Genomic DNA, 27,358 nt, shown 5'->3' on the forward strand with positions numbered 1-27,358 from the left:
CGAGGCGGGTCCTCGTCAGTCTGGGCGTGGCGTAGCGGCGGGTCCCACCCCGGGAACAAGAGGGCGGTGCTGCCCTCGGGATCCCGCATCCCCGCGTTCGGTACGGTGCGGCTCGGCTCGGCACGGCTCGGCTTCGCGCCCCGGGATGGAGCTGGGGCCGCTGCGGGTGCTGACGGTGCTGCTGTGCTTGGCTCCCGGTAAGCCGTCGGGGAGCCGTCGGGGAGGGCTGTGCTCGGGTCTGGCTGCGGCACCGGCGCGGTCCGGTGAGCGGGTGGCGGTCCCCGGTTTCCCGAGGGGTGTCGGGTCAGGCAGAGCGGCTCGGCGCGGCACCACCTTCTGCTCGCTGGGACCCTGCCGCTTCCCAGAGCCGAGCAGCGCTTGGCTAAAGGAAAGCCGTCATCAGTCAACCCGTGGGGATGCCGGCGCTTCAGCACGGGATCCCCCGGTGTTTGTCGGCAAATAGCGGCATAAAGGGGGAAAGCTCCATTCTGGCTTCGTTACCCACCCTATTTGGCTGCGCTGTGCCTGCCGGGCTGGGTGCTCGCCGTGATGCGGTGCTGTTTGCGGCACCACGGAGCGCCTGGGCAGATAGGAAGGCTCTGCCCATGCCCTTCACTTGCTTGATTTGCGACACCACGGAGTGCCTGGGCAGACAGGAAGGCTCTGCCCATGCCCTTCACTTGCTTAAGAGCAGCGCTGGCACCAGCATGTGGCCCTCTGACAGGTGGCTCGAGGCTCGCTGGTAGCAGTGGGTTTGTGTCACACTGTTTGGGAGGAAAGGGGAAAGCAGTATAAAGGAAAGCGATGCTGAGCTCCGGGATCTGAGATTTGTGCCAAAATGTGTAAGGTAGTTTCTTCACAGGGTTCATTGATCAACAGCCTCAAAGAGTATTCGGTTTATTATGAGAGAAGCTTGTAATCCCTTTCCCCAGGGAGTGAGATCATCAGATGTAGGTTCACTTTATTTCAATGTTCCACATCCTCTTGTTAGACCTTGAAGTTGGCAGCACAAGGAAACAGGAACTCCACCCTGGCCGGCTGAATTGTCGTGCTCTGCAGCCAGCTCCTGACCATCTGCCTGGCCTTCCTGTTATGACAGAGTTTTTGACCTTTCTGTGATATGTGAAAAGTCATTATTTACCTTTCACTGCTAAGTAGATGATGTGAAGGTGTCTGCTCAAAGCACACCGCGTATTCTTTCCTATGATACTTTTCTGGTCAAGTAGCATTTCCTTTCGTTATTGTATTTGTCTGAGGGGTTGTTTTTCTTATATCAGTTTTTGCAGGTTTGTTTATTTCTATGGATCAGCCAACACTTAGCATCCAAAAAAGTGTCCTCACCATAACTACAAATGATACTCTGAACATTACTTGCAGGTAAGGGCCAGTCTGTATATTCATTTTGGTAGGCATGATTTGTGCAGTGAGTTTTTGGACAGTGCTTCAGGTCCTTCTGTCTCTCCCTCATCATTGCTTCTGTTTCCCCCTTTCCCTTTGTGCCCCTCACCTGGTTTTTCCCTGGCAAAGTTCTGAAACAATCTCTAAGCTTGCAGCAAGGAAAGACTGTTGAAGACATCAGCAGGGCAGCCAAAGAGAGTGGTGCATTGCATGCCTCAAAGCGGCATAGGATGGCATGGGAGGGAGCTGGGTGCTGCGTAACAGATTCAGTGCAACTTTGATCTCAAGTAGCTTCCTTTGGGGTATGAGCAACAGGTCCATTTATGTGAATTTATCCTGATGCTTCATAGGGTGGGATGAAAGCAGTTCTCTAAGGAACCTGCAGAGATGGGATGCACTCACCCCTTTTGAATGCTTGCCTTCCAGTGGTCAGAGAGCCGTGTACTGGTCCTGGCCCAATAACCAGAGCAGTGTGGAGAAGCGCCTTGCTGTGACAGGCTGCAGTGAAGGCCCCTTCTGCAAGACCCTCACCCTCCTCAGAGTCATAGGCAATGACACCGGGGACTACAGGTGCCTTTATGGAGACAGCCAGGCAGCTACAACCATTTATGTCTATGTTCAAGGTAAGTTATCATGTGGCTTGTTTTGTAAACTTGGGAACTTTCATTTTTTTACTGATTCCAAAAATGATGCTGCCATTGGGGGAGCCAGTGTAGCATGTTACTGCTTCCAACTGGTATTTCCTGTAATACTTATGCAAGAAAAGTCACACTGGGGTAAATCAGATTTGTGGTGGCAGGAAGCTGTTCTCCAAAGTGTGTACTGCTGCCGATAAATGTTTTGAGAATAATGATATTGTCAAGCTGGGGGGCTGTCAAAACATGTCCTTCCTTTTTAGTCTCATCGCTTAAGCGTTTAACTAAGTAGAAAAGAACCAGACTAACTTGAGAAGAAATAAATAGGGAAAGATAATTTAAAAAGAAGTTTCTTTGGTAATCACACAACAAGTTATATCCACTTACCAATTGAATATTCTTCTAGATTATCGTTCTCCATTTGTGACTTCGGTTGGTGATCAGCTTGGCATTGTGTACATCACTAAGAATAAAACAGTGGTAGTGCCATGCCTTGGAACTGTGTCAAATCTCAATGTATCTCTACATGCGGTAAGGAAAAAGCTTGTTATTATTTTAAGAGTTAATTGAAATCGCTGTGATGTAAATGGTTTACCTGGGGTATGAAGTTGTTTCTTGAAAACTTTCCCTTGTTGGGAACTTTGCAGCCTGTGGTGAGTGCTGTGACTGTGCATCACTGTGGTCCTGTGCTTTGAAAGTGTGGGATGATTGCCCACAAAGGGACCAGTGCCTGAGCTGAGATGTTAAAACTGGCTTCTGGCTGATATAGAAATTGTTGCACTTGAAAATCTGAAGCTGTTTGATATTGAATCCTGATGATGCTTTTTGTCACTATTTCAAACAGAAATATCCAGAAAAGGTGTTCGTTCCTGACGGTAAATCCATTTCGTGGGATAATAAAAAAGGCTTCACTATACCCAGTCATCTAATCAACTACGCAGGCATGGTCTTCTGTGAAGCTAAAATAGATAATGAAAGCTACCAGTCTGTGATATACATAGTCGCGGTTGTAGGTAAGCCCAAGTTTTTTCTGTGTAGCCAATGTTATTTTGCTTCTACAGCGTGCTGACCCAAGTACATTTGATTGGGCTGTAAGTTACTCAATACTGACGATGTAGCTAATGCAAAATGGATGTTGTGATAAGCATTTACTTTTCTGTTAAATGCAATGTATTGTGTTCCTTCTAGTTGATCACTGGGCTAAGGGCTTCTATTTTTAGTTTAATATAGATGCCAGGCATTTTTCTTCCCAACAATGCAAGCCTTTCTTCCCCAAATCACTCCCTTCTGTACTTGATTTGCTTATCTAGAATCCAAGTCATTGTTGAAGGGAACTAAAGGCAGGCTCCCGTCAGCAGCAGATGGAAAGAAATTGCTCTGAGGTGTAGTGAGGGAATGGGGGATCTGAAGGTCATATAAGGAGTTAGGTTGCCTCCCTTCAGATTGACATCCTCACTCTGAAGGAAATTTGTGCTCTCTTGGTATATGCTGTCAGTTGTTCATCAAAGCCCAGAAATGCTGTGGTGCTGTGCTGGGCGCCAGGATTTGTCCTTGTGCTGTTACAGTGTGATGGTTGCTCACTGAATCTCTCATTTGGAGCTGTCGCCTTTCCATGCTGAGATGCAGGACATGTGTTCAGATTCAGTGCTGTGTTTGGAGGGGCTACCTGGCTTCTGGCCACCTGGGGATGAGGGGACCTCACCTGCCACTCCCTGGAAAAGACCATGTAGGTCACCATCTCCTGCCTGCACCCAACACCCAGGAGGATCTGAGCAAGGACATACATCCTGTTGTGACACTGTCTTACACGGCTCTCACGTCACATGTGGGAAATGCTTGGGACTAGTAGATCCTTTTCCTCCTCTTTTGCACGCTAGTCATTGTGCTATGCTGGAGCATTGAGATGCCCCTTTGTAGCAGTGGGTTTGGTGGGAGTTTGTATGAATTCAGCTGGGAAAGTTGGTACCGAGTGCTATAACCCAGTGTGTGCCTTTTTCTTTCTCCAGGTTATCGGATTTATGATCTAACAATGAACCCACACTACCAAGTTGAGCTGGCAGTAGGAGAAAAACTAGTTCTCAATTGTACTGTAAGGACGGAGCTGAACGTGGGAATTGATTTTAGGTGGGACTACCCTTCCATCAAGGTAAAATCATAGGAGCTGAATGGAGCAGCAGAACTTGGTTTTGTTACAGTGTTACTCCACATTTAGAAATATTCACAAGACAGCTGATAATATAGGAAGAAAATGTTAGAATATATGGGTGTGAAGAAGAATACATTAAAATTCCCAAACACGTCTCTTCTATTGCAGGAAAGGCGTGCAACCATAAGAGATTTAAAAACCACTGCAGGAGAAATAAAGACGTTTGTAAGCACTCTTACCATTGAAAGTGTGAACTTAAGTGACAAAGGTCGATACACGTGTGCAGCATCCAGTGGTCGCATGAACATGAAGAACAGCAGCTACTTCATTATTCATGGTACAGCATCTTCAGTTCTGTTGGTTGTTCTGGCTTTGGGGTGGGTAACTGGGACACAGGAGGCATCATGGTGATGAAATGAATGGTGGAAATGAACCAAAGTGAAGCTGTAGCAGCTCTCTTGCACCCATTAGCATGTTCTTGAGTAGTTTTATACCACAAGCTTATCTAATATGCTTTTAAAGAATGATTAATTATTACTGAAAGCTGTAAAATCCCACAGGAAAATGGATACTTAACTAAGGTTAAACCCCTTTGTGCTATTCTGTGGTGACCTCGGGGTCCTACAAAGCTGGCTTTGCACAGATGACTTTGTGTAAGAGCTACCTGTTCTCATGCCAGATGAATGTAAGGTTCTGGTGACTCTGTAGGACAAGATTCTGGGTCAGCTTAAATGAAGCTAGGCAAATAAAACTTTTGGCTTGCAAGTTACAAGGAGCTGAATCAAACTGAGTTTGGGTCGTACAGATGTGATGCAAAGGGAACAACTTTGACTACCTGCATAGATAAGTATGAGGCCACATTCTTACAGCCTTTTTTTCAAGCCCCTCTTGGGCACAGCCATAGTGACTCCACTGGCTTACTTCTAGAAAGAAAAAGATTGCCATCATGAGAATGGCCCTTTTTTATCACCCAGTCAAACAAAAGACTTTGTATTTCAAGGGAGGCTGGTTTTCCTGTATTCTGTTTTCAGAGGCCATACAAATACATAAACATTCAAAATTACTGTTTGGCATAGTGCTTCAAGATACTCTTAATTTTCTCTTAGATTTTTTCTGTTTCTCTTGAGGAGCCAAAACCAGATCATTTGTTATTCTGAGTGCAGTAGATACCAAACTGATAAAGTCTTAGCCAAGAAACTTGCTGCTGTTATAGTCCGAACACAAATTTAAAGTAGTGTAAAGCATTTCATACTACTCTGCAACTGCAGAGTTTCAAGTAGATAAGTTCAACCTCTTCTCAAGTGTGTAACTATGACATTGTAGTTTTAAATACTCTTTTTTTCCTAGAATGAGTCCCTCAAGCCAGTTTTACACTATACATATAGAAATACTGGGAAGGCTAAAAAGGGGATGCTTCAGCTGAGTGCTGCCCAGAATTGCTCCTTTTGCCACAACATCGTAGTGGCTCAATAGATCACTGGGTCTGAATGTTGGCATGCTGAGGTCCCTCTGGTCTCTGCTTCTCCAAGCTCCCCATGAGAGAGCTGGTCAGTTCCTCTGTGCAAGGAATAGGACTGCGTTTTTGTGTTGAGCCCATCTCTTCAGAAGCCAGTTTAGATTTAACTGTGATTTAACAGTGTGTTCTTGTCACCAGCTTCTGGTCATCTGGAGTTAGATGTCAACCCACGTGGAAACCACTTACAACTTTTGGCCCTGCAGAAAAAAACACTCTTTTCTTTTTCTTTTTTTTTTTCCAGAAAGTCCTTTTATTCATCTAGAGAAAATGGAGAATGTGGTTGAGATGAAGTTAGGTGATACAGTCAGTATTCCTGTGAAGTTTAAAGGATATCCTCCTCCAGAGGCAAAATGGTAAGAATCTGGACAAAATGAATCTGAAAAGCTGAGCTACTGTTGGTTGAGGTAAATCTCTAAAGTATTCAAAACACTGTATTTTTTTTCTGTAGGTACAAAAATGGAAAAGTCATCAATGCAAATCATACAGTTAAGCTTGGCTACGCATTAGTTATCACCGATGCAACTGAGAAGGATGCTGGAAATTACACTGTTGTCCTTACAAACCCTACCAACAAGATGCAGAAGAGACATACATTCACCCTGCTTGTGAATGGTAAGTGATGTGCAGGGATTCCACCCTGTCATGTGTAAACATCATGTGTTACTGTTTGTAGGATTAATTACGCATCAGAGCTATGAAGCTTTAAACAGGGGCGGGGGCTTAGAGCAGAGCACTTAATGCTTAGCTGGGGGGATGAAAAGCTGGGGCTTCTCTCTTGGGCCTTGCTGCAGGATGTGCTGATAAAGAGGCTGCAGGCTTGTGTTGTTGTGGCGCTACATGGTGGGTGTGTTTTTGTTTTCTGCATGATATTTCTTTGCCTCCGTGTCCTGTCATTTTCCTGTCCTCCTTGCTCCCTGGTGCCTCCCCCACTCCACTCCATCCTGACCCTGGTCTGCCTCGCCCATCCTTCCTGCTCTATGCCGGCTGTCCCTCATCTTCTGGCCTGCCCCACACAGCCCTCCTCCTCTTCCTCCCCTCTGCTTCTCAGGAAACAGCCTTTCTCCTGTGCTTTGAAAACAGCAGGTCTTGGAAAGGGCAGTGAGGTTAAATTCTGAAGTGTAACAAACATTTAATAGCTGGGGATAGGGGCAAGACCTCAAGGGCTACCTTTTAAGCATGGGAGTAGAGAAGGGAGATCTCAATGGAGACATTAAGCATGGCATCTTGAGATCCTTATCCTCAAGGCATTGGGCAGGTTCAACACTTTTCATTGCATATTATTCCTTGGAGGTGCTCCCAGCTTCTATAGGAACAAAGTGACATGGGGTGTGTGTATACAGTGCCATTGGGAAGCCTTGTGGGAGGTGTAATATCCTGCTCTCTCTTCCAGTTCCCCCCCAGATAGGCGAGAACGCACTGATGGCCCCTGTTGACTCCTACAAGTACGGCTCAACGCAGGCACTCACCTGCACCATCTATGCTGTCCCACCACCTGCTGCTGTCCTGTGGTACTGGCAGCTGGAGGAGGAGTGCACCTTCAGCCCCCAGTGAGTGGCAGTATTGGGGCTGGGAGCTCACGGTGGTGTTGCTTTGTGTCTGGGCATCGAGGTGAGCTCAGCTGAGCTGGGCTGGCGGTTTGGAGCCTCCCTGTGCTATTATAAATACTGGACAGAGAGTGGTGGACGCTGAAGCCTTCAGCCCTAGGATTTGGTTTTGCTCCCTCTTAAGTCATGAGAGAGCTTTTGCTGATGACACCTGTAGGCTCAAAATGACTTCAATTGCCAACTAAGATGATTGTTGTACTCAATAGGCAGTCAGGCTCTGCTGACTCATGGACAGGGAGTTGAGAGACAGGGGCCACCTGTGGTGAGGAGCTGGCAATGCTGGCTTGTTGCCTTCAAGCCTTCAAGGACATCTTGAGCCATGATGGGTTTTAAATACAGCTATTTTTATTCCCCCACCCCAGTCAGCTCTCCCATTGGGCTCAGTCCCAAACACAGGAAACTTGCTGTTTATGCTAATTGCAGACCTTTGTGGTGGTTGTTTTCTCCTTATGCTCCAGCGCTGAGTGTGACAGTGCTCTTTATCTGTGTGAAAGTGTATCTCAAAGGAAGTGCACTGATTGATGTTGGGGAAAGATAGAGAGAGTGCCTGACTGAGATTCACGCAGCTTCCCTTATCTGGGTCTGCCATAAGCCCAGGTTTCCTTTAAAAAAAAAAAAAATCAAGAAAAAAAAAAGCATTCTTCTTTCCTGTTGTTGTTTTTAAAGAGATTTCCACAAGTTTCTTCCTTTGGTGCCTGGTTGTTTCCTACACAATGGCTACTGTCCTCAAGAAATTCTTGTAGGGAGTTCAGTGATTTCTATGTCTCTCTGTCTTCCTTTGAACTAAATTAACTCGAATCTTGCATTTATGAATGGAGGTTTGTTCCCAGAATAGCCGCTTCCCTCCAAGCATCCTGATGGAGCTGACACAGGCAGATTAATTAGGGAATTCACCTTTCAGCTTGGGGGCTTCTTGTTTTACAAAGCACAAAGGTCTTAGAAGGTTACAGGGTTGAATTTAATAGAAATATTTCGAGAAACATACTTTTTCCCACCAAAATGTAGGCTGTAGCCTGTGATCCATCTGATCTGTTGATCAGCGTCTTCATATTATAGGGAAAACACAAAAACACATTAGGAAAGGACTAATGTTTCCTGTGGACTAATATGTCTCTTCTCTTCTTGTCTCAGAAAAGTTCGCCTGGGAGGCAATCCATATGCATGCAGAAAATGGAAAGTGATCTCAGAGAGAAAGGGTGGGAATCAGGTTGAAATCAAACAGAGAGTTGTTACTATTGCTGGGAAAACAAAGGTGAGCAGATTTTCTTTTCTGTTGATTAGGAAAAACTAGATCTGTTCAGCAGTCAGAAGTGTATCACTAGAGATGGGAGTCTTTACGTAATGTTAAACTGGGGGATCTGGCCTCTGATCATATAAGCTCATATTGAAGCTAAGAGGTAGAGATGGACACTTGAATCTTTAGACACTTCCCCAAAGCAATTCTTCATTGTGAAGCTTGTTTACATTTCAGCACTTTTCTTTAAGGGGGGTGAGTTAGTTTTGTCAGTTAGTAAGAAAAAGCTAGGAAAACTAAAGATCAGAAAAGTAGTGGGTACAGTATTTATGGACATGAACACCATATCCTATTTTTTGTTGTTTTATTTAATCTGATTGTCATGTACTTAAGCATGTGAATATCAGTAAGGGACCGTATAGCCACTATACTATGGAGAGTGTTTCAGTCTGCAGAGCATTTTGCTGAGCTGTTGTGGTGTTCAGACTCAAAGGAACCTTAACACTGATGTGGTATGAAATTTCTTGTTTGTTCCCTTGTAGACTGTAAGCACCCTTGTGATTCAAGCAGCAAATGTATCTGCTTTGTACAGATGTATGGCTACTAACAGAGCTGGATCAAGTGAAAGAGTCATCTCCTTTCATGTGACCAGTAAGTACACCTTTCTGAGGAGTCATGTTAAATTAATGTTATTTTGTATTTCTTACTACTTAGACATGCTTCTACACTATTATCTGATTCTTGTCCTTTATAAAATCCTTTAATCTTATTGAAGGTTTTCCTAGAGCAGTTTTTAAAGTCACCAACTAACTTCAACCAAAGCATTGGTTCTGCTGGCATCAGTGGAGTGGCAGTCCCATGAAAATCGTACTAAGTGGGCACCAATACCCGAGAGTGATTGCTGTTGGGTTTCTGTAGTCTTTTAAAAGAGATAGAGAGAAATGTGGGGAGTTTCACAAAAGGAGCTGTGATATGCTGTAAAAGCTAAGGCTAAAATTTTCACAACTGCTGGCAAAGAGCTTCTGTCCTCTTGAAAATCAGTTCTCATATTCATGTATATTAAATCCATATCAAAAACAAGAGCTGTAAGATAATGTTAAGAATCAGCAGAAGTTTCTGTAGGAAGAACTGTATTAAGTAGACAAGACTTTCTTTAATCTATGTAAGTTTATTGCTTTTAATTAGATTGTACTCTTTACCTAAGTGATTAATTGATTTTTCATTGATTTCTTCCTTCATTTAAAAATAGACAAGATGAGGATAATACTGTATTTGTAAAAAGGCTTTTCAAACCCATGTTGGCAACAAAACATGCAGCCTCAGAAGAATTTATTTCTTTTCTATTTTTCTTAATGTGCAGGAGGTCTTGAAATTAATCTCCAGCCTCGGAGTCAACTGACAGAGAAGGATAACACGTCCTTACAGTGCACAGCTGATAAATTCACTTTTGAGAAGCTATCGTGGTACAAACTCAGCACTCATGTCTCACAGACACCTTTTGGAGGGCTGCCCATGCCTGTTTGCAAGAACCTGGATGCTCTGCAGAAGCTGAACGCGACTGTTTCAAATGTCAACGGTGAAAATGTCACCTTAGAACTCATCCTCCGTAACATCTCCCTCCAGGATGGAGGCGACTATGTTTGCATTGCTCAGGACAAAAAGGCTAAAACACAGCACTGCCTGGTGAAGCACCTCACTGTACAAGGTATGGATCTCTTGCTGTGAGCTATGATGAGCATGGCTGCAGGAAGAAACAACTCCAGGAGCACCAGGTTTTGGTGTAGATGTGCACTCAATTTTTTAAACAGATTTAGACCATTTGTTGTAAACAAAAGGGATGTTGGTTGGAGATGTCGATACCTGCTGAATGCAGGTCTGGGTCTTACCCAGATAGAAAGGACCAACCACTTTATCTGTATGAGTGAGGAAGCACTGTTTGTAGCACTGAGCTCTGCAAGGTGATGTTTGGCTTTTGCACAAATGGTGGCATGTATTTAGCTCAATAACTTCTCAGTTTTACTTTTCCCAGCACTTTTTTTCCCTACAGTTGTAAGTGCCTGTGTGTAATTATGGTATTAGTGCTACTGCATTTTGTCACTGAATCTTGGGTTGGAAGTAGCGTCTATAATTTAAAACTGCCATGAAATAACCCTAGAATTCAGGCGCAAGCAATAAAAGCTAGTAATCAATTAGCTTTTCACACAAATAATGATGACTTTGTTTGAGGACCTAGATGTCTGGTCTCATTAAGTAACTGTGGCGTTGATTCAGGAAAATGCCTACGCATGTTTATTGGCTGTCTTGAATGAATGCTTGATAGACAGGCAATGTCAGCATTCTCCTAATGAGCAAGACACAGAAGTGGGAGGGAAGCAATTTCTCACCTATCCCCCTTTGCATTGCAGCCCGAGTAGTTACAAAGTAAATGATACAAAGCTGCTAAAATTTTCTCAGATACTCTGATAGTCTTGTGTCATGTGGAAGATTAACTATGATTTTAATTTGAATTCTGTAGCAATTGATTTTATTGAAAAAAAATGAGACTTCATTACTGAGTCAAATGTGTAGTGCATCATCATCAGCTGTTACTGCAAAACTAGGTGCTTTTGAAAACCCATTGATTTAACCTTGTTTCCATACCAACAGAGCCCCTGGCACCCACGCTTGTAGGAAATCTGGAAAATCAAACAACCAACATTGGTGAAACCATAGAAGTGTCATGCACAGTAAATGGCGTTCCTCCTCCAAACATCACATGGTTTAAAAATAGTGAAACACTTTTTGAAGATTCAGGTGAGGAACTTTTCTTTTGTTATGGATTTTCTGTCACTTAAGGGCTGGCTTTCCATAGAATCATAGAATCACAAGGTTGGAAAAGACCTACAAGAACATCCAGTCCAACAGTCCTCCCTTTACTATACCTACAGAAAACCACTACACCATATCTCGTAGATACCTATCCAGACACCAATTAATTTTAATCTCAAGGTTTCATTTTGCATTGTTATCACAAACCAACATAAGAACTACCGAACTGAGTACAATGATTTTTATTTTTTCCTAGGAATTGTTTTGAAAGATGGAAACAAAACTCTAACTATACGTAGAGTTAGGAAAGAAGATGGAGGGCTGTACACCTGCCTTGCCTGCAATATTCTTGGATGCAAAAAAGCAGAGGCTTTTTTTTCAGTGCAAGGTCAGTATCTGCTTATTTCCAGTTTGTGCATGAACTTGTTATCATCATCAAAATAGGAAAAAGAGTGAAGTCTGTGCACACTGTTGTGACTGCTGTCCCATTTTCTTGATAGAAACAGGTAGTGTTTTGTGGTTAGGAAACTCCAGGCTCTGTTTACCAAGCTCAAAATTGTTTGTGAGACCCATTTCTCATTTGTAGCCCACCAAAATGCAGGGTGAGGTAGGAAATAATTAAACCTAACAAGAGATTAGTCTCCAGTCTGAGTAACTGGAACTGTGATGGACTTTGCACCAAAGGTTAGGATTCCGCAAGTAGAAACCTTCAAGTAAAAAGCTCATTGTGTTTGATACTAGTATATTTGTGAAAAGTAGTTACTGAATAATTCACTGATCTCTGTCTTATAAATGAGGATGGTTGTCTTTCTATTACGTTAGGGCAATTAAAGTACTATCCTGTATTTTCACAGCTCTCATTAGGATACTAATATGTATTAAGGGCAATAACATTTATGTGGGATGTTATCTGTAGCTGACGTTAATTTCAGCTGAGTTGGTAAATGTAGCTGAGGCATGTCTTAAAGGCCTGTAAAAGTCAGAAATCTGTGTGTTGCATAGTGCTTCTCTTCAAATAATGTGTAGTACAGCTCACTGGGATCATGAAATGGAGTGTGCTACTGTGTAGGAAAATGTGTGTGGTACAAAGGGTGACACTCAAGACCATGATGTGCAGAATGGGAACTGAAGAAAAGAGAGCTACTGCTCACATTAGATATCCAAGTATTGTTTTAAGTCCTCATTTCTACATGTTGCTGTAGAACCACATTTTTTATGACCCGGTTGAAGCATGAATAGAGATGTGTGAGAGAGTGCTCTCTGGGTTATTCTCAGCACGTTATTTACTATTTCTTAATACATAATTTTTCATTTGGGGTGCTCTGACACAACCATTTACTTTTAAAATATGAAATTTCACTTTGTATTGGTTGCTAATTATCCAGATTCTGCCCATGGAACAAAACTGATGCTAAGAAATTGTGTGACTGAAATAAGCAAAACATTCTAACATTAAACTCAAGCTTTTTGTTTCATTTTGCTTTCCTTGCTCCATGTTGCACTTTAAAAACAAACCTTCAGAACAAGAACCTCCATTCTGCGATTAAATAAATGAACAAAACCAATACGCTTCCAGCTATCACTCAGATATTCATTTATTTCTTCCCAGGCGCTGAAGAGAAAACAAATCTGGAGCTCATTATCCTTGTTGGCACTGCAGTGATTGCCATGTTCTTCTGGTTGCTTCTTGTAATCATCCTTCGGACCGTTAAGCGGGTAATGAAAAAATTCTTGTACTGTCCTATCAGCACTGGTCTTGCATGACAAATGAAAGCTGACTCGAATCCTATTGTGTTGTTTCTTTCCATTGTTCTTAAATCAACAGACACATATTTTTCTCTCCATGCTGTAACATTCTTGCCTGGAACTGAGGGCACAGAAATTTGGTTTTAATTGAACAGGCTTTCGTGAGAGAAAAAGTTCTTCAGCTGTTTTTGTTTATTTAAAAAAAGAAAAGAAAAAGTGCAAGTAATTACTGATGATCGCCCTCCCAGTGACTTCGTGTAGGGGAATGGTAGCCAGACATTTCTGGGAAATGGCAGAGCACTTCAGAGCGAGAAACTGGCACTTTGCAATATCTCCACCAAAAAACCTATGCATTTACAACTAACGCCATTTTTCCAGGCCAATGGAGGTGACATGAAGACTGGGTACTTGTCAATCATCATGGATCCTGATGAAGTCCCCATAGATGAGCACTGCGAGCGGCTTCCATATGATGCCAGCAAGTGGGAGTTTCCCAGAGACCGACTGAAGCTAGGTGCGTCTTCCCTGCACAGGCCATTATATGACCCTGCAGTTAGCCTTGCACTAGAAGGGGCTTCAGGGTGGTAATGGGACTGCCCTGATGCACAGCCTGCTGGGAGCGCTCCAAACTCCCACAGGATCTAATACAACCTCTCCCCACTGTCAGTCCTCTGTTAATTTCTCATATAGAAATTCAGTTTGCTGTTTATTCTGTATCTTTTGACCACTGTACCAGGCAAATTAATCTGTCTATTCTCACTTCAAGGTAAACCTCTTGGGCGTGGAGCTTTTGGCCAAGTCATAGAAGCTGATGCTTTTGGGATTGACAAAACTGCTACCTGCAGAACTGTGGCAGTCAAAATGCTTAAAGGTAAAAAATACAACTAAGACTTCACCTTGAATGCACTATATATGGATATTGCCAATCTTGTGACCAGCAAAGATAAAAATGAACCAAAAACAATCAAAGCACTCATACCAATAGTGTATTAAAATTTATCTTAACAGTTGGTGTAAACACATACCTTTGCCTTATCAGTAATTGGAGTAACACAACTGTGGTTTTATAGCCATTGCTTTTTAGACTTACCCACATTAATAAGATAAATGTTTTCAAGTGTCCATATTTTCTGGATGCAGCCTGACTGGGTGGCTCTCTACAGGCTTTAGACATGTTCCAAAATGACGAGCAGTTATGAGAAGCTGAAACAACAAAATAGGGTTCCCTGCATCCAGGGGCTGTATCCCACCCTCTGCTGTGATGGAGGTGGATGGGAAAGCAGGCAGGTTTCTGACTGTACAGTATGAGCAGTTGCAGAGCTTCTAGCTGTAGTCAGCTGCATGGGCTGGCTGCTGGGGTCAAATGGCAGAGTACCAGTTGTTCAAAAGCTCTGGGGAAAAAAAGGGTATTTGACAATATTGTTAGTGTCTCTTGCTGCCCTTGGCAAATTTTGCTCAAAAGTAGAGCAAAGCCAACCTTGTAGTGTGTATGCCTAATTTCCATCAGTGTCCTACAGCAGAGCTGATCCAGGATGCCAGCCAACAAGACTTCTCACTAAAGAAGATGGAAAAATAATGGTGGAGAAGGTAGAGAGGAGGAGAACCTTTCTGTCTGTGATGCTCCTGATCTTTATTGTTTTACCTCTGCAGAGGGTGCAACTCACAGTGAGCACAGAGCACTTATGTCCGAGCTGAAGATCCTCATTCACATTGGTCATCATCTCAATGTTGTCAATTTACTTGGAGCCTGCACAAAGCCAGGAGGTGAGTAACTTCTCAGTTTCTGCCATTTCTACTGCCTTGATTATTGGGTTTCAAAATTAAGGTTAGAAGAAATTGCCCCCCTTTCTTTGTTTGTTTGTTTTTTCAATTCCTGGTAAATGTAGCAGATCCAGAGAGGGGATAAGAGCTCAAAGCCCTGTGTAGTATGTACACTCCATCTCTTGTTCAGTTTTGTGAAGCCTTCAACACTCCTGTTCTCTCACTTCACTTTTCAGTACCTCATATCCACTTTCACAGTGGATGCCTTGCATATAACCGGGTCTGGGTCTGAGTCTAGTAGGAGATTTCACAAATTGGTCTTATTCTTGCCATCAGCTACAGTGCAATTGCAAGTTATGGCTTCCCTCCTTGGCTTTGGACAGGGGGTGGGTGCATCTGTGTGTGAGTGGGAGGGGAGGTTGCATTTTGAAGTCCAGCTCTGGGTGCATGAACCTACTTGACTTTATAATCTAGGACAGATGTTTCATTTAGCAAATTCAGCACTGAATGCTAATTTGGAAGAAATTCAGTGTGGAGTAAGTCAGTAATAATTTTTCAGGAAAGCTGAACTGTTGATTTACCGTGTGATCAGAATTTAATTTGTAAAGTTCCATGAAAAAAGTGCAGTAGTTGAAGGAAACATAATCCATAAATATTTCTTTCTTTGTTTATTCCACAACAAAATTGATATGTGCAATATTTGGAACTTAGGGTGGAAATCTGTCATTGTAATAAATGCTTATAGGAGCACAAAATACCGCATTTTGATTGTAGATTAAAGCATCTGTATTTGAAACTGAGTTCCTGATTTAAGTTGTTAGGGCTTAAACTACCCAGACATTTATGGAATCCTAGAATCACAGAATCATAGAATGGTTTGGGTTGGAAGGGACCTTTAAGGTCATCTAGTTCCAGACCCCTACCTATAGAGGCAGTGACACCTCCCATTAGGTCAGGTATATACATCCACCTTATCTTGCAGCATGATCTGTGGTTAGAAAAACAGCATTTCAAAAACCATTTTACTACTTTCTCAGAGTATTTGAAGGTACTAGTAATAAAAAGCTTCAATCAAAAGCAGGGCAATTATTAATCTTCCACTGGACAAAAGAGGAGAAGATCACACTAAATAATTGCTTTGTATGTTATGCAGGCCCACTCATGGTGATTGTGGAATACTGCAAGTTTGGAAATCTCTCGGCATATCTACGGAGCAAGAGGAGTGAATTTATCCCATACAAGGTGCAGTATAGTGTTTGATTTGGTGTTTAATTTCCACACACAATTTGTCTGTTTCTTAGCGAGAATGCCGTGGCAGTTCTTGAGGACACTGGCTATTCATTGCTTCTCATGGGAATGAGAGATGACAAAGACATCAGAGGTCATCTGGTTTTTCCCCTGGCCCCTGAAATGTTGCTATTTTGTTATTGTTAGCTTAAAATGTGCAAAGGAACTGGGCTTCCAGTATTTCCCTTGGCAGATTGTTCTACACTTGGCTGTATCTGTCAGGAAGTTTTTTTCTGATTATCAGCCTGAATTTTTTCCTTTCTTAGTTAGGCTCCAGACCACCTTAAATAACTGCACTCCCTGCTTAGTGTATATATCCATCATATCCATACATATCTTTTATTGTGTAATTATCCTTTCCACTTTCCCCTTGCCTCATTGCTGAACCAGACTACCCACATTTTGTGCTGTTAATCATGTTGTATAAATGATGCATCCCATGAGTTTTTTGCTGAGTTTTTCACCTTCCAAATCATTTACAAAGAAGAGCTCTCATCACAACACTTCATATTTGCATCCTGCTTTAAAGAAGGGGGAGGATGGAGGTTGGCATTTCCGAGGTCGTTTCTGTACACCTCTGCAAGGAGGTCTGATTTCTGGGAAGGGATGCAGCATTCATCCACTCCGAGGGTCAGATGCCAGCTGAAGAGCATGGCTGTAGGTGCCCAATTCTGGAAACATGCCTGAGACTCTACCCTTTTTTGCCCACAGCCAAGAGAAAGGCCGCTCAGTGCTCTGCAGCGCTGATAGATCTGTTCTTCAGTCTTCTTGCAGTTGCTGTGTTCAGATCAGAGCTTCTTTAATTTGTTTGTCAGTTCTCCAGAGCGTTATTTTTCTTCATCCTTGGAGTCATTGTTTACTATTTCATATTGGCAAAGGCAGTTTGCTGCATCCTTTTGCGAGGTAAAAAAGATAAACATCTAAGGGAACTCGAGGAAAGAGGCAAGGTTTCACAAGAGTGATGATCCTTGCTCACCAAAATAATAGGGATGGGAATCGGCAACAGGAAAATACAGCACTGCCATGGGAGCAAAGTAACCAGACTGAACCAGACTGAGAAAATGGAACAGTAGTGGAGCAAGTCTGCAGGTCTTGCATCTTATCCAGGGTAATTTGGTGGCTCTCTGGTAGAAGGTGATAAATCAGATTTTGAGGGCAGCTAGGGTTTTGGCACAGGTGTAGAAGTTTAGTCAAATGGTTTTTGCAGCAACAGAAATTAATGCAATAGTGATGCAGTAGGAGATTCAGCAGCACATTTGCTTTGTGATTGGAGGGGACAGGGACTTGGTAGTAGGCTGTGAAAGCCAGATTCCTGATACTTGTCCAAATAGGTTTCTTCTAAACAGTGTTGAGCTGGCAGTGAGGGGCAGCTGGGAGGCCACGGGAGCAGGCTGTGTGGTGCTGTGAGGGGGCTCATGATGTGGGCTATAGAGAACTTTGTTGCCTCTCTTGGAGAAGCTTTCTACAATTTCTGTTTCTGATTTCTCCCACTTTCTCTGTCCTTTTCAGATGAAAAGTGCCAGGTTTCGGCAAGGTAAGGAGAACTACACTGGGGACATTTCCACAGACCTGAAGCAACGGTTGGACAGCATCACGAGCAGCCAGAGCTCCACAAGTTCTGGGTTTGTGGAAGAGCGATCCCTGAGTGACGTGGAAGAGGAGGATGGTAGGATATGTTTTCTCCTGGTTTTGGAAGAGGCTGATGAGGGGCATCAGGGAAGGGGTGTTTTCCAAATCTCCCTCAAAGCTGTGCGCAAAATATTTCTTGGATGACAAAAATTTGTTGAGCTGTGGAGCATGGCAGTTCAGCATTCCAGAACCCTCAGCCCATTCCCATTCCAGGTTAGAAGGGATGAATTTTTTAGTGCACTGCATTCTGGAGATCTGCCTATTTAGCATCCCAGTGTCTTCAGGAAAAATCAGAGGACACAACTTCCAAAGGCAGAGCAAAGAGGATGCACCAGAAAGCTAAATGAATTTCCTCAATGTTTACCCAGAAGTTAAATACCATGAAAAACCATCTGCTTTGCTGCTTATTCTCGGAGAAGTTGGTTTGCCTTCCCTGTGTGCAGGTGGTCCACCAGGAACAGGAAACCTGAATTTTCCGCTCATTCAAAGCCTCCCTTGGTTATACATACCCTCTTCAACAGTTCCACATTTGCCATCTTCTCTTTTGGCAGCAGTAGTGCAGAGTGCTCAGTGCTGCCCAAGTGTTTCAGGGAGCGTTCACTTCAGAAAGTAGTGGGATCAGACTACTAAAGAGGGAAGCCATAGCTCAACTCTCCATGTCTTGACTGATACTTGAAAATCATGCAATGCAAAGAAAAATATCAGTATATTAATAGTGAGATTGTTTTTGCTGTTAAATTTGATCTTAATAAGTAATGTCAGGCCATCTTCATTATGCACTTCTACACCACTTTGGTCCTTTGCAGACATCTCTGGAGTGAACACTGAGTCTTTGAGCTGAAATGTTGTAGAAGTGTCTAGGCCTAAAGTAGGCCTTGAGATGAGGGTTTTAGTCAACGGAGTTGTAGTTTGTGGCAGATTTCTTCTAAAAATCTAGAGCTCTGTGAGGAACTTGGAATACTTCTATCAGCAGGAACTAAGTGTTGAGGTATCTTCATTGGATACTTAAGTATGTTATTCCTCAGGGTTACTAGAAGATGAGGTTAGGTTTATTCTACCCAAAATTAGCAGTGTTTTTGGCCAAACTTGAGTCTTTCTCCCTGTGGCATATTGCTTCCCCATAAGGACTAGGTGGGGCCTTCTCATCAGTTTCCAAAGTCATCTGCTGAAACCACAGCAAGCCTTTCCTGTCCTAGGAGCTTGTGAGCTAGGGTCTTTGGTTGTTTTTCTTTTGTGATTGTTTCACAGATCTTTCCACTGGTGAGAACTCTGCAAGTAAGCAAGGAGGCCTGGGGCAAAACTCATCATCTGAAAGTTTAATTTTCACAGGTCTAGTTTGGTTTCTAGTGCTGATTATACAGCCAAGAAAGAAGAGCTTGATTTGCTTTTCCAGTTTACAGTGACATGAGGTTAAGATGAATGTTTACCTAAGAAGCAGTTATGGGTAAATTCAGTGACAAAGGGCATTCCTGACTGTTGTCTGATGCTTTGCAGCTGGTTCTGAAGACCTTTGCAAGAACCCCTTGACCATGGAGGACCTCATCTGTTATAGCTTCCAGGTGGCAAGAGGAATGGAGTTCTTGGCTTCACGCAAAGTAAGGAACTTCTCAGGAAGAATGGCATGTTATTTATTTGACTGTAGGAAATAGTGCTGTAGGTCTATAGAAGGAAACAGTGTGTTCATCTTTGGACTGGCAGTCATCCGCAACATTTTCTTTTTGCCCTAAGAGATATCCAAATCATAAATATTACAAACTGAAACAACCCATATGTTTATTGACACCAGTGTTAGTGACCTGTGTAAGGTTTGTGGGTCACTGATTCATAGAAGAATGATTAAGTAGTTGGTGGAAAGGAGCTGACATATGAGGATGACTGAAGGAATTAAGGACAAATCCCTGGAAAACGGCACTAAGCTAGAGTAAAAGATCTTGCTTTGAGGAAATTGTCTGTGACTTGTGCATTGGGATTGGAAAGACAGTGCTAGGAGAGAGGATGCTCATCTCTGAAACTTTGTGAATGTATTTGATGAGTCTCTTAGCGATCAATTAGTACCCTAGGGGCTAATAGCATCTCAATTACAATTTAACCTTATATAAGTCCATCTCTTTGATTTGATCTTAAATATATATAGAACATGTTTCAAAGGATGTAAATGCCAGTAAGAGTGAGTAATTGATCACAGTGTTACAGAAACAAAGTTGCTTAGAAATAAGGAAAGGAAATAGAAGAAAGAAGTGTAGGTGTGCAGTGCAGTCATCAGAGCCTTTTCTAAAAAAGTTCCTTTATCTACCCTTATATATTCTGGTTGATGTATGTATGTAAAATTATGTCTTTCCTCTATCTGTATTTCTAGTCCATACTAGAAGCAAATCTGCAGCCACTTCCAGAACATAGCTTTTTTTTTTTTTTTACTTTGAGCTATCAAGGCTTGAATTATAAAGTCCTTGGGTTGTTGGTTAAGCTTTCATCGCATAGGTAAAAGCACAGGCTTTTTTTTCTCCAGCCAGTATTAGTTTGTGTTGGAATCAAATTGGCATTTTAGAGTTGTATGTTTTTCAGAGGGAGAATGGAGTATAGAGATTTTAGTGAACTTTAGTACATCTAAAGATAATCAGATCTGAACCTGTTTTGTGTCAGCTTTTTGGGATAAATAATTAGATAACTTCAAAGGACCTCTTTGCGTAGTGGATAAACAGATGTATGTTTGGACTTGGGAACACAAGTATTCCTGAGCCAAATCAGTTGTGACCATCAAAAAGGCACTTAAAATCAGTAACTGTTAATGCTGAGGTTTCTTTTTCTTGAGAGGTTTTAAGAATTATCTGCCCTTTGAGGGTAGGAGAGCACATATGTGAAAGAGATCAGCCCCATGGACAGAGCTGTGACAACAGGCAGTGCTTGAAGTTGTTTACTTCTCTTTGCAGTGCATCCACAGGGACCTGGCTGCTCGTAATATCCTCTTGTCAGACAATAACGTGGTCAAAATCTGTGATTTTGGCTTGGCTCGAGACATCTACAAAGACCCAGATTACGTCAGAAAAGGAGATGTAAGTTTCAGACTCTCTGTTTGAGAGAGAGTTAATGTGAAGTCAGAACTCAAACCCTTAAATGGGTGTTTAGAAAATCAGTCTTTTGCTGAGCCGTGATATATATATATTTTTAAATTAAATGTTTTCAGGCTAGGCTACCACTAAAATGGATGGCACCAGAAACCATTTTTGATAGAGTCTATACCATTCAGAGTGATGTGTGGTCATTTGGAGTTCTGCTGTGGGAAATATTTTCATTAGGTGAGTCACTTTAATTTCATTGACCGTCTTAAGATTTAAACAACAGACTGTTGAAGAAAATAGTCAAAATGTTCTTGGATTCTCTTCAGTATTTTTTACTTGAAGATTTCATGTTTATTTTCTCCATCAAAGTGAAATACTCAAATTTCCTTAAAATGCAAATGTAGGAACATGGACTTAAATGCATCTTCCTGTGATTTCAGTATGTGATTATGTGCCTCATTTACTCATTCACTTGCTTTTGCCATTGTAAATATAATTTGTTTGCACATCCAAATGTACTGAACTACCTTATTAACTCAGGCCACAGTGAATTGTTAGAAATTGTTAGAAATTGTTAGAAATGTGTTAGAAAATTCATTCCAGAAATTGAGAATCTAATGCATTAAAATTACCCTTGCTCTCATTTTAGGTGCATCACCATACCCTGGAGTAAAAATTGATGAGGAATTTTGCAGAAGACTGAAGGAAGGAACAAGAATGAGAGCACCAGACTATACAACACCAGAAATGTAAGAAACCATTATTTCAGCTGCCACAGTGATCCCACAATAATAGCTGGTGTTTAAGAAAGTAGAAGGTTCTGTTTTCTTTATGCTGGCATTTCATTGGGCTTGTCCTTGTAGGTACCAAACTATGTTGGATTGTTGGCATGGGGATCCTAAACAGAGACCGACTTTTTCAGAGCTGGTGGAGCACCTGGGCAATTTACTGCAAGCCAACGTCCGTCAGGTATGTGAAATATTCTGATTACTAAAACTACCAGCAAAACACCATCTGGCTCATTAGCCACCACAAAATGCCACAGATGAGTACTAGGGCTGTGGGAGAACCCATTCTTCCACTTCTAGCCAGCAGCTGGGACAACTGGCAGAGAAGAATGATTTGATAGAGGGAAAAGGTCACTGAAGTCTGTCAACATGACCAAAATGCACATTGCCCTGGCCAGCAAGGGTTTCCCATATTGCCACTGGTATCGCTACATCGCTGTTGTGTATGTGTCACATAATAATCCAAAAGAAATTAATGAAAAAAAAAAATTAGAGAAGACTTGTAATCTACTCAAGGACTTCTTATGGGACTATAAGTGGATATACAGTACTAAAGGATGCATAATTCCATGTAGAAAATGTACTGGTTTTGCTCTATTTCATTCTTCTTTTGTTTACTTCTTACACGTAATTTAGTCCTTACATGCAATAGTACAGTTCAATCTCATCTTCAATTTAAGGTTGTTTTTCTTCAGATTCATGCATTTTGTGTTATTAGGACACAAAAATTACTAAAAATTATGCATTTTATTTCAAAGACATCAAGAAAAATTCTATTTACACATATTTTACAGTACATCATATAAAATTCTCTTTTTTTTTGTCAGAAACTACTTGGCAGTAGCTCTACATTTCCTTTTTTTAAAATATATCTGCTCCTACAAAGGTATTGTAATTCTCACAGTTTAATAAAACATATATCTACTGTGCTGATGTGTTCTCCACATATATTTGTGAAACTGTGTTTCTCTATAGCTTTTTTCATTTATGTGTGTTTTTTCACTGCATTCTACAGGATGGTAAAGACTACGTTGTCCTTCCTTTGTCAGTATCGCTGAATATGGAAGAGGATTCGGGCCTCTCTCTCCCAACTTCACCTGCTTCCTGTAAGGAGGAAGAGGAAGTCTGTGATCCTAAATTCCATTATGACAACACAGCAGGAATTAGGTATTTTATATGATCGGCATCCTACTGGGGCCCCAGGGCAGTTTTTGTTCGTGTTGGGGGAAGGGAAAATGAAAGGAAGAGACTTCAGCTGCTCTGGTCCATATTTAACCTCCTCCATAGGGATATAAATGAATCTGTAGAGTTTCTGTAGGCAAAAACTAGTTTCTTACTAAAAAAAAAAAAAAAAAAAGGAAAGAAAGAAAGAAAGAAAGAAAGAAAGAAAGAAAGAAAGAAAGAAAGAAAGAAAGAAAGAAAGAAAGAAAGAAAGAAAGAAAGAAAGAAAGAAAGAAAGAAAGAAAGAAAGAGTATTGTTAGATTTTAAGAAATAGAATAAAATTGTACTGACCCAAAACAGGTGTGCTCAAATACTAACAGTAATAGATCTGTCAATAAGACTATTGGGCTAGATGATCTTTTTCAACCTTGGTGATTCAATGGTTCTATTCTGTCTGGCATTTCTCCTCCTAAACTGGAATGTTGGTAAATAGCTCATGAACTGATAGCTAAGGGGAACTTGAGGTAAACTGAGGTTTGTCCACTACTTGCTTCTGTTGCACTGCAGAAGCATCCACAGTAAACCTGTAAGGATAGGCACTGTTGAGTATCGTAGCAGGGGTAAGTCCCCAAGCAATGAGTAATGCACTTAATAGTAAAGCACTTAAACAGGGGCTTATGCTGGATCTTGTGAGAACCTTGGGCATGGGGGGCCATGGAGATTTCATTCCATAGTATGTAAGGGAGAATGTCACACTTGTTTTCCACTTCTGACACTTCTTATATGGCTTTTCCTGATCCCTACTTCCTGTTATGAACAGATGTAAAATCTCTCTATCAAACTTTTGATAGAGTTTAGCACCTCCTTTCTCTACAGTGTGACAGAAGTAATGAGAAAGCACTTGTGAGAAGCAAAATGGGGAACGTAAGACTTGGAACATAAGACTTGTTTTGAGTCTTTGTTTCTCTGTTATCTGAAAAAGGATTCTGTAGACATGGCTCTTACTTTTCATGTAGTAGTGAAGATTGTTCTGTTCAATAATGTCTCTTTTACTCTCCACAAAAATAGTAGCTATGTGGAGCAGTCTTTGAATCAAAGCTGGAGGAGGAGAGGCAAGCATAGGGAAAACAGAGAATTTTAAAGAATATTTGGGGCTAATTAAAATCAACAGGAGACTGGCAGGACTTGGCATATCTAAACTCAAAGCTGGGAAATGGGATGAGTGATGCCTTGTATTGCCTTCAGCTTTGCACAAGTATGTGCAGGTTTCTCTTCTAACTCCATAGTGCCCAGAGTGTGTTTTTCTCCATTGGCTGTCAGGAACATAAATTGGAGCTATTTAACTGAGACAACATCCATTTTATCCCAGATCCACTTAGAGAGTAAGGCTGTTGTGTTTGCTTTATTAGTACCTCCATGAAACTCCAGTTTTTCTATTTGTTATTTTTTGGTCTAATATTTTTTATGGATGTCATCCTGACCAAAGGGCTTCTTTTGGAGGAGAGCCTTCAGGAGAGATGCAGCCCTGCCTGTGCCGATCCCCATGGTTTAAGGGCGTCAGTCTGCTGAGTCTGCTGTTGTTGTCCTGGGTCCAGGCAGGGGTCCCAGAAGTTCAACCCAAAGAAAGAGACACATGTCTGTGTTCCAGGCTCCTCTGTTTATTATACTTCTGAGCAAAGCTTGCAGGAAGTGAAGCCCTCCAGTGTAACTGAGGAAAGGAGCTGTTTTTTCAAAGCTGTTTCTTAGAATTTGCTCAGAGATCAAGGCTGTCAGGAGCAGGAGGTCAGAAACTTGCCACTTGTTAGGCAGTTTGTCCTTTTCAATAAATGGATATTTTGAGGTTTGCATAATATGTTTTGACAGAAGGATTAATTTCTCTGTAGAGAGATAAAAGGATTCTGATATCACTGTGCTGTTTTCAGCCCAGTTGTGGATAGTGGATGCAAAGCGATTGTTTTTGTTTTCTTTTCAGTCAGTACCGACAAGGTAGCAAAAGAAAAAGCCGACCCGTGAGTGTGAAAACATTTGAAGATATCCCATTGGTGACCACTGTAAAAGTTGTTCAGGAGGTGAGACTGTCTGTTTTTTCTATGTTTTTTCCTTTTATTGATGTGTGTTATTTTTTTTTCTTATTTTTAATCCCCTTTCCATTTAATGCATTTTAACCACTTTTATAGGAAAACCAGACAGACAGTGGGATGGTTCTTGCATCTGAAGAGCTAAAGACTCTGGAAGAGCAAGATAAACAAGTCAAAATACCCTTCAGGTAAGGCTCAGGCTGCAAATAGGATTGAATATGGATTTTTTCTTGTAGTGATTCAGAGCACTGATAGGTTTGTAGATTTTGTTAAAATACAAAAACTTTTCTTACTGAATTCTTAAAACCACACAAAGAAAAGTTTTTCATTGTATATCTGGCCATCTGCATTTTGTACCAAGAGAGGGAAGGTAGCACAACATAGAAGGGACTTGTATTTACCAGCTGCAAAAGCATCAACCACCCCTTGAAGGAACTGAGCCAGTACACACAACTGGGATGACAAAGAGCTCTTTTTTGTTATTCTTTCTTTCTTTCTTCTGAAACCAGCTCTTGAGATTTCAGGATGTACCTGGGTGTATTTTCAGAGCATTGTACAGGGATTCAATTGTGCAGTTCACAGGAAATACAGTGGCATTCATCTGACTTATGCTTTCTGAGAGCTTCTCAGAGGAATTATTTCATACAAACAAAGGTGTATAGCAGTCATGATTGCACTGTGGCTGTACTGAACAAAACATACCCAGGTTTTATCTCCATTTCATCTACAGTTGCAATCTAACTCCCTACTATCATAAAATTAGATATTTTTCATTCATTAGGGTTAGTTAGGGCATATAAAAAAGTTTCTCTTTGTAATCAAACACACATTTAAAAGGGCTTAAAGCCAGTTTCATTGAATTCACTGTTTTGCTTTTGTTGTCGCTGTGATGTGAAGCAGTTACCCACAGGAGTCACCCACTTTGTCTTCCAGAAGACAAATCTGCTTCTCTCTGACTTGACCTATCTGTTATTTTTGCAGCACACTGGCGCCCAGCAAAAGCAATGAGTCTGTCATGTCCGAGGCATCCAACCAGACAAGTGGCTACCAGTCGGGGTACCACTCAGACGACATGGACAACATGGTCTGTTCCAGTGAGGACACAGAACTCTTGTGTGCCCAGGAGGCCTCCCCCACGCTGCCCCGTGCGCATGGCCTGGCATATGACAGCCCTGCGCCTGTTGCGTCCCTGCCACTCTAAGCCGAAACCAGTGGCTCCAGGTCCCCTGGGATGTGCCTTCCTTGCCTTGGCTGGTGGTATTCACATTTGGTGTGTGCAGAGACTGCGGCTGTGGGCCTAGGGAAAGACATTTATTTTTTCAGGAAGAGGATACAGAAGCATCTTGCAGCCCCAAGGCAGTGCCAGGCTGTGAGGTGCATTCCTCCAAAGACTCTTGTGGCTGAGGATGGGAAGCCATGGCTGCGGTGTGTGAATGCAGTGCCAACTCTATGACAGAAGCAGTGTAATGGCCTTTAGGACCTCGGTGGCAGGCCGAGCCCAACATGGACAGTGGCATGGCGTTCAGCTCAACTGTTGCTAATTGTACGAAATAATGACACAGGCCTGCTCTTTTGTTTTTCCCGGCTGGACTCCAGGAAGGAAACGGCACAGCACTGGCTTCTTGTTTCTCAGAGTTATCCCGTGCCTGCACCTCCACAAACTATAAAAGGAACCTCCAGCTCAAGGCTCTGGCACTCACCAATAGCCTAAGGCTAAACATAGGCTGGGCTAAATATAGGTGGGAGAGGTGATCTCTGTCTTTTGTGGAGAAAAATGTTGCTGTACTAAACCCTGTGATCTCCATTTCCTTGGGGAAGATGTACTTGGTGAGATTCGTTAGGAGAAACAGTGTGATGATGGAACATGGGTGCATGGGGCATGTTTGCCATGGTGATGTCTCTGCCCACACCCTCCCAAGCCTCCTTAGTTCTTGCCAAGCTCCTGATCACCTGTGAGCTAGTCAGGGGTGCTGCAGAAAATTCTCCTCTGAACTGCCACTGGGGCAGAGATAGAGAGGGAGGGTTCATTTACTTTGGGACCATAGACAGCCCTTTGGTCTTGATGGGTTATCCGAAAGCCACTCTGCCTTCTCTTCTCATTCCTCTTCCCCAGGTGTAAGCCACATCTGTCACTGACAAACTCAAAGTTTGTTTGCACCAGCAGAGATTGTGATTTATGTAGTCGTGGGAATCTGTGATTGATTTCATGGCAGCTCCAATCTTCTCCAAGTGGTGAGATTGTAGTTGATGGACAACTTCTTACTGTGCTCTTGTAGTCCCAGAACACTATTGATAGACACAATGCAAACTGCAAGGTTTTAAAATGTAAAGCTATTTCTACTGAGTTCTTTTTTGTATTTTTATATTGTTGGGTTATTTTGTTTGTTTGTACTTACTATAAAGTCAGATGCTGGGAACCATGGATATAAGGCAAATACAGTATTTATAGCCTACTTATGTAGAAATAAATGTAATATATTAAAATATAAATATATATATTATATAATGGA

The 27,358-nt window shown here is 42.0% G+C and overlaps 1 protein-coding gene across 1 annotated transcript; it reads left to right on the forward strand.

The window, feature by feature from the left end:
- On the forward strand, positions 1-27,358 carry KDR (kinase insert domain receptor). Its single transcript, XM_015862341.3, has 30 exons — positions 1-197; positions 1,278-1,377; positions 1,825-2,021; positions 2,440-2,564; positions 2,878-3,046; positions 4,040-4,179; positions 4,348-4,516; positions 5,937-6,048; positions 6,144-6,307; positions 7,086-7,242; positions 8,431-8,551; positions 9,076-9,184; positions 9,894-10,238; positions 11,180-11,326; positions 11,598-11,729; positions 12,951-13,057; positions 13,466-13,601; positions 13,854-13,958; positions 14,738-14,851; positions 16,002-16,090; positions 17,645-17,801; positions 19,259-19,359; positions 20,692-20,814; positions 20,946-21,057; positions 21,470-21,569; positions 21,684-21,789; positions 22,624-22,775; positions 24,743-24,839; positions 24,948-25,036; positions 25,830-27,358. The coding sequence occupies exons 1-30, from the start codon at positions 146-148 to the stop codon at positions 26,047-26,049; spliced, it is 4,047 nt and encodes a 1,348-aa protein (XP_015717827.2). The 5' UTR covers positions 1-145; the 3' UTR covers positions 26,050-27,358.

This window comes from Coturnix japonica, chromosome 4, assembly GCF_054131305.1.
Source record: "Coturnix japonica strain WE chromosome 4, WE-NBRP24, whole genome shotgun sequence".
NCBI classification, from domain to species: Eukaryota; Metazoa; Chordata; class Aves; order Galliformes; family Phasianidae; genus Coturnix; species Coturnix japonica.